The following is a 15,148-nucleotide window of genomic DNA, read 5'->3' as shown; positions in this document are numbered from 1 at the left end:
CAGAGTCTGGGGAATGTTAGATGTCCAGTGGCACTACAACACAGGTGTTCCTGGTTCCTGGGTGCCCAGGTCCATGTGAATGATGACCCACAGGCAGGAAGGTGAGTGTCGAGAGTGGGGCCAGCGCGACAGACACTCGAAGGTCCTGCCTGACTCCAGGATCCATCTGTCCCGAGGATGGAGGTGCGTCTGGGCATCGCTAAGTAAAATGAATCAAGCCAACAATTGGACAGACTCCTGAGAGGTCCTTGGGCTCTGGGAACCAGAGGCCTCAGTGTCTGGGTCGTATCGTGCATAGGGCTGAATCCGAATGAAGCTGGACCAGAGTGGAATTTGCACATGTGGCAGTTAGGGGTGTTGTGCTAGCGCAAGTGACGATTGGGGGCAGTGTGTGGGGTGTGCGGCAGCTGCTGCTCATCCCTCTATACACCCCGGCCTGGGGCTGCTCCCCTCCTTCACACCCCAGCCCTGCCTCAGCCTCCCATCCGTAGATAAGGAGTGGGAGCTTGGCTGGGGCAAGAGTCTGGGGTCCACTCTGGTCCAGTTGGCTCTAATGAGGGGTTGGGGAAGGTCACCTGGCTGGACAGATTTCTTAAGAAGGGGAGCGGGTAGAAAGGACTCACCCACCTGGCCACATGGACCTGAGTTCTCATTTATACGAGTTTCCCATCCTCTGGCAGGAAATAAAAATGCTTCTTGGACCCCATGGAACGTAGAGGAGGGGAAGAGAGCGTTGGTGACACTAAGCGTACTTTCTCCTGAGGGCTGTTTGGGAAGGCGGCCAGGAGCAGGCAGCGTGGAGACCTTACGGAGAGTTTGCGTGGATCTCGTCCCCGGCTCCGGTCTTCACTTTGGGGCCTGGGCTGGCAAACCTGGAAGGACCGCCCGGCGCACCTCGGAGAGTTTGTGATACATCGCGCCTCCGGCTGCGCCACGCCCTTCCCTCTGCCTGGAACAGCGCGCCTGACTCATTCTTTAAAACCTTGCTTTGGCATCACCCTCTAGACAAAATGCAACACTTTCTCCTCTGTACGTTTTAAAAAAAAATATTACGGAAAATTTCCTTAAGGATACAAAAGCAGAGAATTCTTCTGTACAACTTTTGCCAGGGAACGCACGCGGTCATTGTGGCCTGTATTGCACGGGTCGGAGGGCTGCGTGTCCCGGCGTCCGGCACACGGTACCCGGCACAGAACGGATAAATGCTTCTCAGATGCAACAGACGTGAGCTGACACACGCGCCCATTTTACAGACGCAGAAACCGAGGCCCCCGTTCATCAGAGGAGTCGAGGCTGTCTGTTCTTTTGACTACTAGACAGACAGGTACCCGGCCCACTCTGCCCTGCCCCGGGCGACGAAGCGGGAGGCGGGCTGTGCCCCCCCGGGGTTGGCCCACCGGGCACCGCCTCGCCCCCGCGGCCACCTGGGCCCCCAGCGCCCGGACTCAGGGCAGGGAAGGAGCTGCGACGGCCGGGGACCAGCCCCTCGCACTGGGGGTGGGGGTGGGCGGTGCGGGCGGCGCGGGTCCGAGGGTGCCTCCACCCTCCGACGTGCTGCCGGGAGCGGGTGCAGGGCGGGGGCCGCGGGGCCGCGCCAGGTGCAGCGCGGGGCGGGGCCGGGCGCGCACCTCCACAGCCGGGGGCGGGGCCGGGGGCGGGGCCTCCCCTCCTCCCGCCCCACCCCGCGCACTCCGGGCCCGGGATTAGCGACCCGGGAGCCCGCGCCCCGCGGCCTCGCCGCCACACTTTCCTGGGAGCGGCGACACCATGAAGAAGTCGTACTCAGGTGGGCGCCGCGGCCGGAGCGGGGGGGGGGCGTCGGGGTCCCGGGACCAGCCCTCCCCACCTGAGCCGAGGGGGCGGCGGGTGGGGACGTCGCGGGCCGCTGCGCTCCCGCGCAGGCTTCCGCTGGGGGAGGGGGGGCGTTCGCGCCGGGCAGGTGTTCGCAGCCCCCACCCGGGACCCGATCCAGGGACCTCCGCGCGCTGAGCCCCTCGGCGGACTCGGCGCTGCCCCTTGCTGCGAGGCCGCGGGGCCCGCGCGCCCGTCCGGGACCACCCGTGCGGGGGGCGGGGGGAAGTCCCGGCGCTCGAGGCCTCTGACCCCGCACTCTGGCCCCGCTCCGGGCCTGGCTCGGGGTCCCTCGCCGCCGTCCGCCACTGCTCGCTCAGGTGTCTGGAGGGGCCGCCTCGGGGCCTCCGCCCCAGGCCGGCTGGACTTCCTGCTCGCCCTCCTGGCCCTTGGGTCTCGGCCTCTCCAGGCACCGCCCCTCCCGGTGTGCGGGTCCCGGTGTGCGGTCCCGTCGTGCGGACGCTGGTGTGCGGATGCGTGTGTTTGCAGGGCGTGGTGGCGTGGAGGATTTCCTGGGGCTCAGCCTCCAGGGCTGGTGGTGGTCCAGGCCTTAGCATCCTTTCTTCAGATGAACTGTTTGTTACCCTTCTACCCGCTGGAGTACGGGAAGTTCGCCAAAGGGGACCATCCAGCAAGGCTCCGGCTTAGTACCCCGGGTTCATCCGGTGGGTTTGGGGGCGCTCCCCCAACAGGTGCTGGTACCCTAACTCCACCTGCCGGTGTGCCCTCGCACAGGTCAGGCTGAAGTTCCATTTCACAGATGGGCAAACTGAGGCCACAAGCATGGGAGGGCAGATAAGGGTAACCCAGATCTCTCTCCTTTTTTTTCCCCTTTGTGGTCCACCCCCCACCCCGCTCCGCCCCCCACCAAGGGATCCTGGCAGGATCCGTGTCCTCCTCAGTTCTCAGATAATAAGTGGAATCTTCTCTTTTGCTCACCTTGCAAACGGTGTCCCTCCCGTAATCTGTTTGGACATGAAGTTTTCTGCCAAGGACTCAGGAACTGATTTTTCTTGATAAGAGGATAGCATCATGGGACTTTGTTGGCGCTGAGGAGGCCATTTGGGCCATCCCCCTGCCTTTGGGCCATTTCTCAGTTGCCTGCTTTCCACATTCAGGAACTGAAATGAGTAATAAAGAATAACTTGTCTCAATGAGGGTTACTCAGAACTTCCCTGAAAATACCCTTCTGGGTCAGTGGCTTAGAATTTCAACTTTTACCCCGTGGCTGCAAACAGCGCGGCCCTCCAGACACCCCCAGCGCAGCTCTATCTGAGGAGCGTGGGCGCGTTGATGTAATGGGGGGGTGGGGGGCCTCCAGGTGGCATATGCTGGGGTTTGGCTCTTGGCCTCCCTTCCTCCCTAGCATGCTCCAAATACTTGAGATGGTTGTGGGCACTGCTGCTGTGTGCGGCCCTCTCCCTGGGATCGCTGGCCCAGGGCAGCCCAGGGCTCCTTGGGCTTGACCGCCTGCTGGTGGGTCTGGACAGCGGGGGCGATGTGGGTCCTGCCAGGTCATAGGTCCTTGGCCTCTTCCTGGGGAGACTTTGAGACCATCCAAAGCAGGCTTGGGCTCCTCTCCTTCCGCCTTCTCCCCCTCCCCCCATGTAAATTAAAAAAAGAAAGATGAAGTAGGGTTTAATGGGGTGCGTAGGAACCAGCTCTTGTAAAGGCAGCCTGTGCGGCTCCTGTGTTTACCTAACGGGGCGGGACCCTGGAGGTTGGGAGCAGGGAGGGCTTGGACCCCTTCCAGTTTGTTTCCCTGCTGGCAGTAGTCCAAGGCGGGCTGGGTCCCTCTGTTGCACTTGTGTGGGATGGGACTGGAGGGGCCTGGCCCAGGGGCGGGCAGCCTCTTGGCCTCATTTTGAGCATGCGTTCTCTTGGTGTGCCCTGTTCCAGAGGGGTGCTCTGCAGAAGTCAGACTGACCCCTACGTAGCATCCATGCTCTGAAGTTAAGGAGAGCCCAGATGGTGTTAAAAATCCCCCCCAGGGTTGAAAATCCAAGGACAGCCAAGAAGGCTTTCCTTTTCTGCCTGGACTGAATGGGATTATTGCTTCTGGATCTATTTATGGGCTCGGAAAGAAATTGAATGATTGTAAGAGAGTCCTTTGTAGAGCTGGGTTTGTGCACTCATGAGTCTCTGAAATGGGAAAAAATTTTAAGCTATGCTTTGGGGTGGATCCCAGGTGTCTTGGGTCTGGACACGTTCACTGAACACGTGCCATGCGTTGGGCACGTACTGCGAGGGTACAAAGATGCTGAAAAGACCAGGGTCCTTGCTGCCTGCTCACAGGGGAGACGAGAAGTAGGCGAGATGCCAGCGGGATGACACCCCCCACCCCACCCCGATCTGAGCCACAGGCTCCAAATGCTACCGAATGCCCTGGAAGGAGGGACCATGGGCGTGTCACGAGGTTTGGGTGGGAGGCAAGATTGAGACCTGGGCCTTGAGAAGTGAGAGGTGGAGAGTAGGGAGAGAATAACAAAGGGCTTTCCAGGTGGGGGGCTGCGGGGCAGGCAGGCTTTTCCCGGACCCACTTCACCTGCTATTCTGTGGGGGGCAGGGCGGGTGTCAGGTGCAGGCAGTGTGGCCTGGGGCCGACTGTGGGGTCCTCGGAAGCCAGGATGCACCTCCCTGCCATGGGGCCGGTGCTTGATCTCGCTTGTCCTTCAAACAGGGCTGATGCTGACTTGTGACGATTGCAGGAGCCCCTGTGCGATAGGCCTAGAAATGTCTGCGGGGTACCTTGGCGCCGTGACTGTCTTCATCATTCGTCCCCGCTCCAGGAAGGCCGAGAAGGCCGTCTGAAGCCCGGGAGCTCCCCATCTTCCCTGCATCCCGTGCGGCTTCAGAGACCAGGACCCAGGCCCGGGCTTCTCCCTCAGCCCCTCGGCCTCAGAGCCGGCCGCGGTCCGACCCCCTCTGCTTTCTGGTGTCCGGAGCCTGGGCCTTCTCCCTGCACGCCGCGTCACGGGGCCCTGGCCTTTCAGTGTCCCTGGCTCCCCCCTGGGAGTTCTCATGGGCACAGGCGCTTCCCTGAGGCCCTCAAACCACAGAAATGCGGAGCAGGGCATGGGGGTTGGTCTGGGGGTGCACTTGGGAATTAGTCTGAGGTTCGGCTTTTGGGATATTCCCAGATGGGTGCCTGGCCTACCAGAGGTTCCAAAGACCTGGGTAGCTCCAGAGGCCTGGGGAGGAGGCTGGACCCCAGGGGAAGGGCCTGAGAGAGACCGTGTCTGTGGCTGCCCTTGGAAAAGTGTGGTCTCGCTCACACCCAGTGCCCTCGGACCTGACTTACAGGAAGGGAGAGGAACCTCCGAGAACACTTCCCCAGTGAGCTAACCCCGGGTTGCCGGGTGAGCGCGGGCAGGGGGCTGAGGCAGGTTCTTCCTCTTCTCTGCCCCCCCCACCCCGTCCTCGCTGCCCCTTGTCTCTGGCTCATTCGGGGTCTCTGCCCGGGCAGAGAGAAAGAGCCGCCTCGTGCAGCAGTTAGTCCATGGCGCTGTGGGCTTGGCCCAGGACTGTGGGACTCGTGGACCCCGAAGCCCCCCGAGTCGTGAGCAAGTTGGCTGAGCCTGAGACCCGGGGCCATCGCTCTTGCTGGCCTGGTGCCGAGGCGGGGAGGCACACTCAGGCACGGTGGGGGTCTGCCTGCCCGCCCTTGTGGCTCACCCCGGCTCGCAGTCACCTGCCCAGCAGCATTGCCCCTGCCAGCCCAGAGGGTCCTAAGAGTCCAGGGGCATGCGCCTGAGTTTGGGGCCGCCCCCCTGCTTCCTAGAGGTCCACCCCCTTCCAAGTAGCCGGTTGGAGCCAGGACAGGTGCAGAGGGGACAGGAGATTGCCCCTCGGGAGGAGAGGCCTAGAGCCCGCGAACCGGGTGCACATGCTCAGACCTCCCAGGAGGGCATCAGCAGAGGGCATCTCACCTGAGGACCCAGGGACCCCACTAGCGGGAGGAAGTCTGTCCCCTACCCTCCACCCAAGCCCCGGGATAGCCCTCGGACACAGGCCACCCTTCATGGATGAGACCTGGGGGTGGGACCTTGTTTCCGCACTGCTGTTTGTCCATGCGCAGTGTTGCGTGGGCTGTGCTGTTTGTCTAAGATGTGCTCGATAAGGAAGCCTCCGCGCCCAGCGAGGGCCCAGCCTGGGGTGAGGAGCGCCAGTTCCTGGGCAGACCGGCCAGTGGCCTTGGGGGAGGGAGGACTGGAGAGAGAGGCCCTAGGCCCCGGGGGTGGGAGCCTCCGTGTGTGGGGGGAGGTGATTGCTGGGTTCCTGGCTCTCTCTGTTGGAGCTATTATCGTGGAATGCCCAGCTCGAGTTGTGGTCTGGGGGTCTGGGTCTGGGGGGGGATCCGTGGGTGTGAGTGGTGGTGCAGCCCCCTGGGGACCAGCGCAGAGCACACGAGGGACCCAGCCTCCCGGGGTGCCTGTCTCCCCAAGCTTCCGGGCCTGTTTTGACTCTCCCTGTGGGTTCAGTCACTCATTCCCAGAGCGCCGCTGAGTGCCAGGCTCTGAGCGTCCTTCCGGCCCTCTGGTGGCTCTCACTGCCGCTCTGGAGGGGTGGCCTGGCCTTGGGTCTCTAGGTTGAGTGTGGCCCTCTGCTCCCAGCCCGGTTTCTCTCCGCCTTATCTCCCTGTCCCCGCCCAGGCCCAGGTCCATTGCAGCTTGCGTGAAGGGGGCATTGAGCTGCTGGCAGCGGAGGGGGCGGTGGCCCCCGGGCGTCTTGCTGTCAGTGGCCTTTTGGAAGCTCTGCAACAACTGAGCTTTGTTCCCGGCCTAATCTGACCTGGTTCTCTGAAGCGTGACTGCCGGTGGCCCGCAGGCCCCACGGGACAGGAAGGCGAGCAGCAGCAGGGAGAGGAAGACGATCTGGGTCCCAGGGTGGCCCTCGGGTCCAGGCTACCTGCCTTCTCTGGCAGGAGCGCATGTCACTGGTCATCCTCCAAGGGCTGCTGGCTCCAGGCCCCACGTGGCGTGTGTGGACCCCACAAAGTGCTGGGTGGGGAGAGGAGGGCTGGGGAGACCTCTGTCCTGCTGTCTGATGCCCCTTGGAGAGTTGGTCTTCTGCTGGCCAGGGGTTTCACAGTGGGGCCAAGACAGGATGACGGGGCAGGTTGTCCGCGGTCCTCTTTCTGCCTCCCGGAGAGGCCTTGCTCATGAGGGGTGTGCAGTGACACCTGGGTGGTGCCCAGGCCTTCGTGGGCCTCCAGGCTGCACCTGGGAACCAGGAGATGGTCCCGCAGCCACTCGAGTCCCTGAGAGCTGAGCCAGAGCCCCTCGTCCCTGCCCGGCCAGGCATGTTGGGGCAGCGGCTGAAAGGCGGGTGGCAGGGACTGTCTGCCCGGGCTGGAGCTCGCTCCTGGGGAGTGTGGTTACCAGGAGAGGCCGGGCAGAGGCAGGCTGGAAGGCCGCCTCGGGCTGGGCCCGCACCTCCCTCTGACCCGCGTCCTGGGTCTTTCACAGACTTCCCAGGGACTGTGCTCCTGTTTCCCCCCCAGGACCTGAGCCCAGTGGGAGAAGAACGCTCCTGTAACCCAAGCCACTTGGAAGTGGGTTAACTCCAACCCCTGTTGTCTTCCAGCCTGTCAAGGACTGGGCTAATCCACTGCGGGGGGGGGTGGATTTGGGGTTAACAAAACGCCCTAAGAAAACCGTGACTTTGGCTCTGTAGCCGTAGGTTCAAACGGGTGGGTGTCAGGGGCCGGGGTTGGATAGTTGCATACAGGGGAGCCAGTGTAGACGCCGCGGGGGACACAGGTGAAGGTGTCACCTCCCAGGGCACACGGCAGCAGCAGCATGGGGCTGGGGAGGGGGCGGTGGCGGACTGCTGGTGGCTGCAGTGTCCTGTCACCTCTGGCACGAGGGGCCGAGGTGGGGCAGCCCCTCGGCGGGGTGAGCCGGTCGTTCCAGAAGGCAGCGCCTTCCCGCCCTCGCGGGTGCCGCTCCAGCTGCCAGACCTTTGCATCCGTTTGGGGGGTTTGCTTTCCTAAAGAAGAGCGTTCTACACACTGTGCCTCTCTTTTTTCTCTTTTGTCCACCCCCCACCCCCGTGGGTCGTTTTGTTCGTTGCTTGCTGCCCATGTGAACAGGAAAGTGAATTCTTCAGTCCCATCAGTTGTGACCTTGCTTTCTGTGCGCCCTCGGCTGCGGGCACAGCATCTGATCATCAGAGGGGTGGCACGTATTTTCCCAGAGGTACGTGCTCCCCACCCCCCCACCCCCCCGTTCTTTCCACCTGGAATCAGATCTCATGCGTGGACGGCTCTGTTCCTGGCTCTTTGGGGTCCCGTAACGGACTTAACCACCCTCTTACGACACGGACCCTCTGTTGCCAGATGGGATGGGGGGGAGGGGCACCGTCCCTTGAACCGAGGGTTCTATGCTGAGCCGCAGGGGTGACAGCAGCCACGCTCCCGGCTGGGGGACGCGAGCTGCTGGGAGACCAAGACTTCTCCAGGTAATTAGCTTAATAAAACATTGCGCACGATGACTCCTTTTTTCCGTCATTCCTGGGATTGCCTCCAAAACCAGACAAGTGTTCTTCCCGCAGCGTTCTGTAAGGAGGCTTGATGAGCAGAAAATGCCGTTTACTCTGCGTATCAATCTGCTTTGAGGACTGACTCGTTCCTAAGATCAGTCCCAGATCCGTACGGTGGAGCCAGCCCCCCACCGAGGGGCATGGGATGTGGAAGTGGGGCCTTTGGGAAGTGATTCTGTTTAGACAGTCTTGAGGGTGGGGGCCCCCATGGTGGGATCCGTGTCTCCCTAAGGGGAAGAGGAGACTCTGGGGCTCCCCCATCTGCTCTATGAGGATAAACTTTTTTTTTTTTTAATTAAAAATCAATGAAAGATCAACCCTCTTGCCTACAGGGCTTGGTTCCTGTCTCAGGCTGGTGTGCGATGTCAGGGCTGCCACCCTTGGGCCCGCCTTCCCTTCGTCCCTTCTTTGGCCCCTACAAATGGACACATCTGTACCCTAGGAGGTGTCCCCCGGCTTCCTTAAGCCAGCCTGAATGCCCCAATCTTGGGGCCAGTCGCCCCAGGTGACTGACCGCCTCTCCTGGCGACCATTCCCTCTGCTACCCGGTGACTTGTGGAGCGACTCCTTCTGGAACTCCAGGCTCCAGGCGTCGGTCAACAGCTCTGCCTGCACAGCCGGCACTGCCAGGGCCTCTGTACCCCGGCCCCACCTCTCCCCAAGGCGTGTCCTGCTGTTACACTTCCGCCACCATCCGAAGCCAGAGTGAGGCGCGTGTGGCTCTGCGGTGACTTGGGGCACGGTCAGCAGCAGGGCCCCTAGACGGGCAAAGCCTTCCGCGTGTTCTGGGGGCCCTTCCTCCCGCTCCTTCCTGCTGCGGTCAGCAGTTTCTGGTGGCTTCTCCTCGGTTCTCGAGACCTTGGGTCCCCTGGCCTGTGGTTAATCTCGTCTTTGTCACGGGCGCGGCTCGTTCCCGGCGTGTGTTTCGGGGTCTGAACGGGACTCAGAAACCACTCGAGGACTTGGAACAGGACGTCAGTGTCGGGTCTTTGCTAACACGGAGGATGGAGAGCAGCAGCGGGGGGCAGATCCGGCTTGCGTGGGGTCTCTACGGCCTTTGAAAAGCACGCACGTGATTCCTCGTTTAGATTGAGGAGAGAAAGAACACCCGATTGTAGATTTTATTTTATTTTTTTAAGGATTTCCTTTTTAAAGTCAGCTCTGCCCCCACCGTGGTGCCAAACTCACAACCTCGAGGTCGAGAGTCACACACTCCCCCGACTGAGCTGACCAGGTGCCCCGAATGGTAAATTTTAAACAGCTGGCAAATCCCATAAGTACCAGAAAATCTTAAAAAAATAGGAATGCTTTTACCAATCACCTACCAGTGCTCTCCCCAAAGCCCTGGTTTTTTTCCTATTGTAGTTTTGGCTACGAACTCTGATCGCTTCTTTACACGATGACTGGGTAACATCTCTTATGGGGGAATGGAAAGGTCATTCATTTTCTGGTTAATCAAAGTTTGTTCTTTTACTTTTGGTAGTTGGGATGCATTAAAAAGTGGGACTTCAGGGGCGCCTGGGTGGCTCAGTCAGTTGAGCATCTGACTCTTGGTTTCGGCTCAGGTTGTGATCTCAGGGCCGTGGGATGGAGCCAGAGTGGGGCTCCCTGCTCAGATCAGAGTCTGCTTGTCCCTCTCCCTCTGTGCCCCGCCCTCCCAACCTGACTCAAGCGCACACACTCTAAGATTAAAAAAAAAAAAAGTCTTTAAAAGAATACTTGTGGGGCACCTGGGTGGCTCAGTTGGTGAAGCCTCTGCCTTCGGCTCAGGTCATGATCCCTGGGTCCTGGGATCGAGTCCCACGTCAGGCTCCCTGCTCGGCGGAGAGCCTGCTTCTCCCTCTCCTTCTGCCCCCTTTTTCCTGCTGTGCTCTCTCTCTCCCTGGCAAATAAATAAATACAATCCTAAAAGAAAGAAAGAAAGAAAGAACAATTGCTACCCTTTATAAAAGAAGTGTGACTTCACATCGAGTTTGTGGTCCCGCCACAATTCTTGCCCTACAAACACAAGGATTCTGATAAAGTCTCTCTTGAAGATAATGTCTCCTTTTAAGAATGAAATAGGAAAATGTGGGGCGTTTGTAACTATATGTTTATTTCTGACCAGAGATGCTTTTCGTTTTGACTCACCGTGGAAGAGAATCGAATTCTCCACTTAAAACAATGATTTTCCGTGGACTTTTCCGTGGCCTAGTTTCTGGCTTCACACATGCCACATCTCGCTTTCCCCCCACTGCCCACATTTTTCCGCCAGGCGCTCAGGTCGTGCTCACGTCTTACCCCTTCTGATTCCGCACAGCACACAGATCGGAGGGAGTGTAGCTGGATGGCCACCTTGGGGTGGTTAGCAGTCCCCTGAGCAAACACAGACATGACAGTGAACCATGTCAGTTTAACCATCCGGGTCCAAACTCTACATATTTTTCCATCCAACCTGTCCTTGGCAGGAGCCCCACCCTCCACTGGTACTTACGCAGGAGAAGTGCGATGGGCAGGAACTCAGAGTGGACACAGACAGTGATTTTGCCAGATCGGATTTAAGATATTTTCTATTTTGCAAATTTTACAAAAGTGTTTGACCCCGTGGCTGTGTTGTTAGGGCCCTTCTCCTGTCAGCCAAGGGCCTGGAGCTTAATGTTCCTTGGCTTCCTGGAGACAAGCTATGGATTAGCTGCAGGAAGCCCCCCCCCCCGCCAGGTCAGAGGGTCAGAGGGAGGAGGTGGTGTCCCTAGTCCTCCGTCACCTGATGGTAGTGGGGCAAAGGTGGGCCTCCTGGGCCCCAGCTGCCGCTTTAGCAGAGACAAGATCAGGGGTCAGAGAAACCTTCCGAGGCGGAGAGGTGGGAAGGATCTACCCCATTTCTCCCTTGCTCCCACCTTCCAGGCTCCTTCCAAGCCCCCCACTGGGTGGCAGACTGGGGACCAGGTCATCCTGTGGACCACAGCTCTTCTGCCACGCCGAGGAGAGCCTCAGAGGGGCAAGGAACGGAGGGATATCCTCCTGCTTACAGATGATCTGTTGCTTACCTGAAGTTCAGGTTTAGCCGACTGCATTTTCTTTTCTTTTTCTTTTCTTTTCTTTTAGCTGAGTGTATTTTATATGGCAATGTAGTCTATCGGGGTGGGGCCCAGAGTCCGGACGCCCAGCTGGTGAAGCTCCGCGGGAAGGGCTCCGTGGGACCTTGGTCAGCACCATGTCATGCGGGAGGTCGCTGGCTGCTGTCTGGAAAGGGCAGAGCAGAGTCCCCCTGCCCCTGCCATGTGCCTAAACTGCCAGCACCTTCCCGGCTCGTGAGCTGGACACCCGTGGTGGCTCCCCACGAGGCCGTGAGCGCCTCCAGGAGAGCCCAGGTCCTCTCCGGTCACTGTTGTATTCCGTAGTCCTTGAGCAGTGCCCGCGGCAGAGTGAAAGCTCGGTGACACACGCTCATGAGTCTGCTCGCGTAGACGCGGGCACCCGGGCTCAGAGAGACAGCACTTGCCCAGAGACGCGGTCAGCGCTTGGGACGTGACCAGGAGGGCGTCCCCACCTCCCCAGCGCGGCCGTCCAGCGCTCGCCTCTGTGGGCAGCAAAGGCCGAGGGCTGCGGCTGGGAGAAGACGGAGGAGCTTATCGCCTCATCTCAGGCTCTTTGCACGATAAGCCTAGAGTTTGACTCTCCCACCGCGACCCTTGACTTTGCGGGAGCCCCTCCCGGCTCCTGTGGGCACGTGAGCCGTGGAGAAAGGGGGGTGAAGACTATGCATCCCGGGGACCCCCATCCTGGGCTCAGAGGTGGAGGGACACTCGGCCCCGGGCCGAGGTCGCTGGGACCTCCCTGTCCTTTCCTGAGAGACTCGAACTCAGAGGTTCGAAGACAAAGTTGAAAATCGATTCTTCTGTTCTTTACTGAAAATGGACATTTGCGTGAGTTTTCATAGCGGCCTCCTCCTGCAACACGGTGTCTTCTTGACTGGAGGAAGGTAGTGGCCAGATTTCATTTGTTGTTGGCACAGAGCAGAATGGGGTGCGTGTGTGTGTGTGTGTCATCGTCCACCGGGGTCAGGATGTCCCGGCTGTGCATGACCCCAGAGGGGCTGGGGACAGCCGCCGGATCCTGGGCGGAGACACTGTGGCCCCGAGGCTGTGCGTGGTCATTAAACTCACAGCTAATAATGACCCATGACCTCGGGAGTCTGCTTAGATGTCTCAGGGCCTGTTTAAGCATCTTGAACTTAGAATTTACTGGGTCCGACCCATCATAAAAACTTGGCTGGAAGGAGGACATACAGGGCCTTCATGCCCACTGCACCCCCTGCCTGCCTCCCCTGTGCAGGCTCCCCAGGTTGCAGGCCCACGGTGATGCCCACCAGACCGGCCGAGGGGCTGCTATGCGGGGGGGGCGGGGGGCGCGGCGGCGGGGAATGCCCTGGGGCCACGTGGCGAAGGGAAGTTGGGTGGTTTCCCCGTGCCTGCGGGTTTCTGTTGCCTGGAGGTGGGCTCTGCCCCGGGGCTGCTGGGTGTGGCTCCGCCTGCCCTCCCTGCAAGCTGTTTCTATGGGAAAACGCCTCCCAGGCCATCCCCCTTCGCCCAGCCCTGCCCTGGATCACGGCCTTTCTCTTGAGGACCAAGGAGCCACCGCTCCTGGTCTGGCATCTTCTCTCCGGCTCTGGAACGCTGCGCTGTCATCCCGTTTAAGACGCCGGCCAGGGGGGCGCCTGGATGGCTCAGTGTGCTGAAGCCTCTGCCTTCGTCTCAGGTGCCGATCCCAGGGTCCTGGGATCGAGCCCCGCATCGGGCTCTCTGCTCAGCGGGGAGCCTGCCCCCCCCCCCCCCCACCGCCCCCCCCCCGGCTCTCTCTGCCTGCCTCTCTGCCTGCTTGTGATCTCTGTCTGTCAAATAAATAAATAAAATCTTAAAAAAAAAACAAAAGACGCAGGCCAGGGGTGAGTCCTGCTTTCTCCCCTCTGCTTCCCCTGCCCCGACTCACCTGAAGGGTGTTTCGGTCTCGAGGGCTCGGGGCTCAACACGTTACACTTTACCGGTGTGTGTGACGGGCGCGCAGTTCGTGACCATCTGTGAAATGGCCTTTGTGCCCAGCCTCGGAGTTTCTGGGGTGCCTGGGTCTGGGAGAGCGCCCGGATCCTGCGTTCCGCAAGCGTGACTGTTCGCTCTGGGTCTTACGCGAACTCACAGGTTGTTCAAAGGCGTTGGCTCGGCGCAGCCAGGCTTTGTCGATTCCGATTCATAGACCGCGGGGTTCAGGCTGGCGTGTGTGGCTGGGGAATGATAACCGTGAAAACGATTTTAAAACTATGATTATGATTAATATGCTACTAATGATAATAATCATATAATTTATTGAGTGCTTACTTCACGCGAGGGGCTGTGCCGAGGGCCCACGGCGTGTGGCCCCATTCAACCTCGGTCGCCCGTGTGCGTGCGCTCCGCTCTGTCCGCGGGCCGCGGGCCGGCAGCCGGTGCTGGCACGGGGACCGCATTTCCCGGGGTGCGGGGGTGCAGGTAGCGCCTGGCGAACCCCGGATTTGAACCCTGCTCCTCCTCGGACTGCCCGCTTCCCTGCCTCCTGGGCCTCTGGGAACGCCCTCCAGACGGCCAAATTGCAAATCGTCTCCTCTCCTTCAGAATATGTTTTATTTTAAAATCACATAAAAATAACTCAATTCTCCACTGGAGCAACTGAGCTCTTAGATGGTTTGGAGGCCTCTCCGGCTTCCTCTTCACTGGACTCCGACGCGGGCCTGAGGGACGAGGTCCACGGAGCTGGGCTTCGGTAGCTCTTGGCCGTGTGTCTCTCCCAGGCGGAGGCCAGGCCGAGCGGGCCGGCCGCGCTGGGCGGGGAGGTTGTGCGAGGGTGGGAACCTCAGGCCGCCACCGACCTGGCTCGGGAAGCGGCGTGCCCGGCGTCTTCTCCGTGCCAGGGGCTGCCTGGCACCAGCCGCGTGTTTTGGGAAATTGGAAAAATAAACAGCACAAATAAAACAAAACTCCACCCAAGAAATCTGAGACAGATGCTGTTTTCCTCCTGGCCGTGGCTCCAGCCCCAGCCTGGGTTTGGGGAGCAGCGAGCCCAGAAGGGAGCTTGGGGACCAGATGCCCAGGGGGGAGGGAGGGACTGTGGAACCAGAATGGGACCTCTCTTACCTCTGCCAGAGACAGGGGCAGGGGCACGGGTGGGCGTCCAGCCGGCCCAGGGGGAGTCGCAGCCGGAAGTGAGTCAATCCACAGGAATGCTGGGCCTGTTCCTTGTCTGTTCCTCACCCCGTACGGTTTCCATATTGGGGACGCGCTGGATTCACGGGCATAGCGTGGCTCACTGGTGCCACTCTTAGCCCGGCAGTGGGACCTCTGAGTGGCTCGTGTGTGTGTGTGTTGAGGGCGTGATGATGAGATGGTGATTCTCCTGCTGTGTCGCTTCCGCTCAGGGGAGAGGTCACAGCCATCGTGGAAGGGAGCCCTGCGGAGGCCAGGGATGCCCATGCTCAGGCCTCAGCTGCCCTAGGAACAGGGCCTGTCCCCTCCCGCCCCTCCCTGCCCTGGGTAGCCCACCAGAGCCACCTCAGGCCCACCCTCTCCCTGTCTTAAGAGAGCTGTCCGTCCTGGAAGTCCAAGGTGGGACCTGCCCGAGCGGGCCTGAGTCCGTGGCCTAGGCTTCTTGTCCGGCAGGGCTGGCCTGGAGTCCCTGTGCTCTGGTTGGACGTCTGAGGAGGGATCGCAATCACCGCTCGGCCGTGAGCAGACGTGCGTCCGAGTAG

At 60.5% G+C, this 15,148-nt stretch overlaps 1 protein-coding gene across 1 annotated transcript in view; it reads left to right on the top strand.

The window, feature by feature from the left end:
* Nucleotides 1-1,698: 1,698 nt before the first annotated feature.
* SEPTIN9 (septin 9) overlaps nucleotides 1,699-15,148 on the top strand; it is a 143,124-nt gene continuing 129,674 nt past the window's right edge. Inside the window, 1 exon segment of the mRNA XM_032870506.1 lies at nucleotides 1,699-1,786. Coding sequence (XP_032726397.1) covers nucleotides 1,768-1,786 — 19 coding nt within the window. The 5' untranslated portion in view covers nucleotides 1,699-1,767.

Source organism: Lontra canadensis, unplaced genomic scaffold (genome assembly GCF_010015895.1).
Source record: "Lontra canadensis isolate GAN:19392208 unplaced genomic scaffold, GSC_riverotter_1.0 scaffold41, whole genome shotgun sequence".
Taxonomy (NCBI): Eukaryota; Metazoa; Chordata; class Mammalia; order Carnivora; family Mustelidae; genus Lontra; species Lontra canadensis.
The sequence above is the reverse complement of the archived record's forward strand: the minus strand, read 5'-3'. Positions and strand labels throughout refer to the sequence as shown.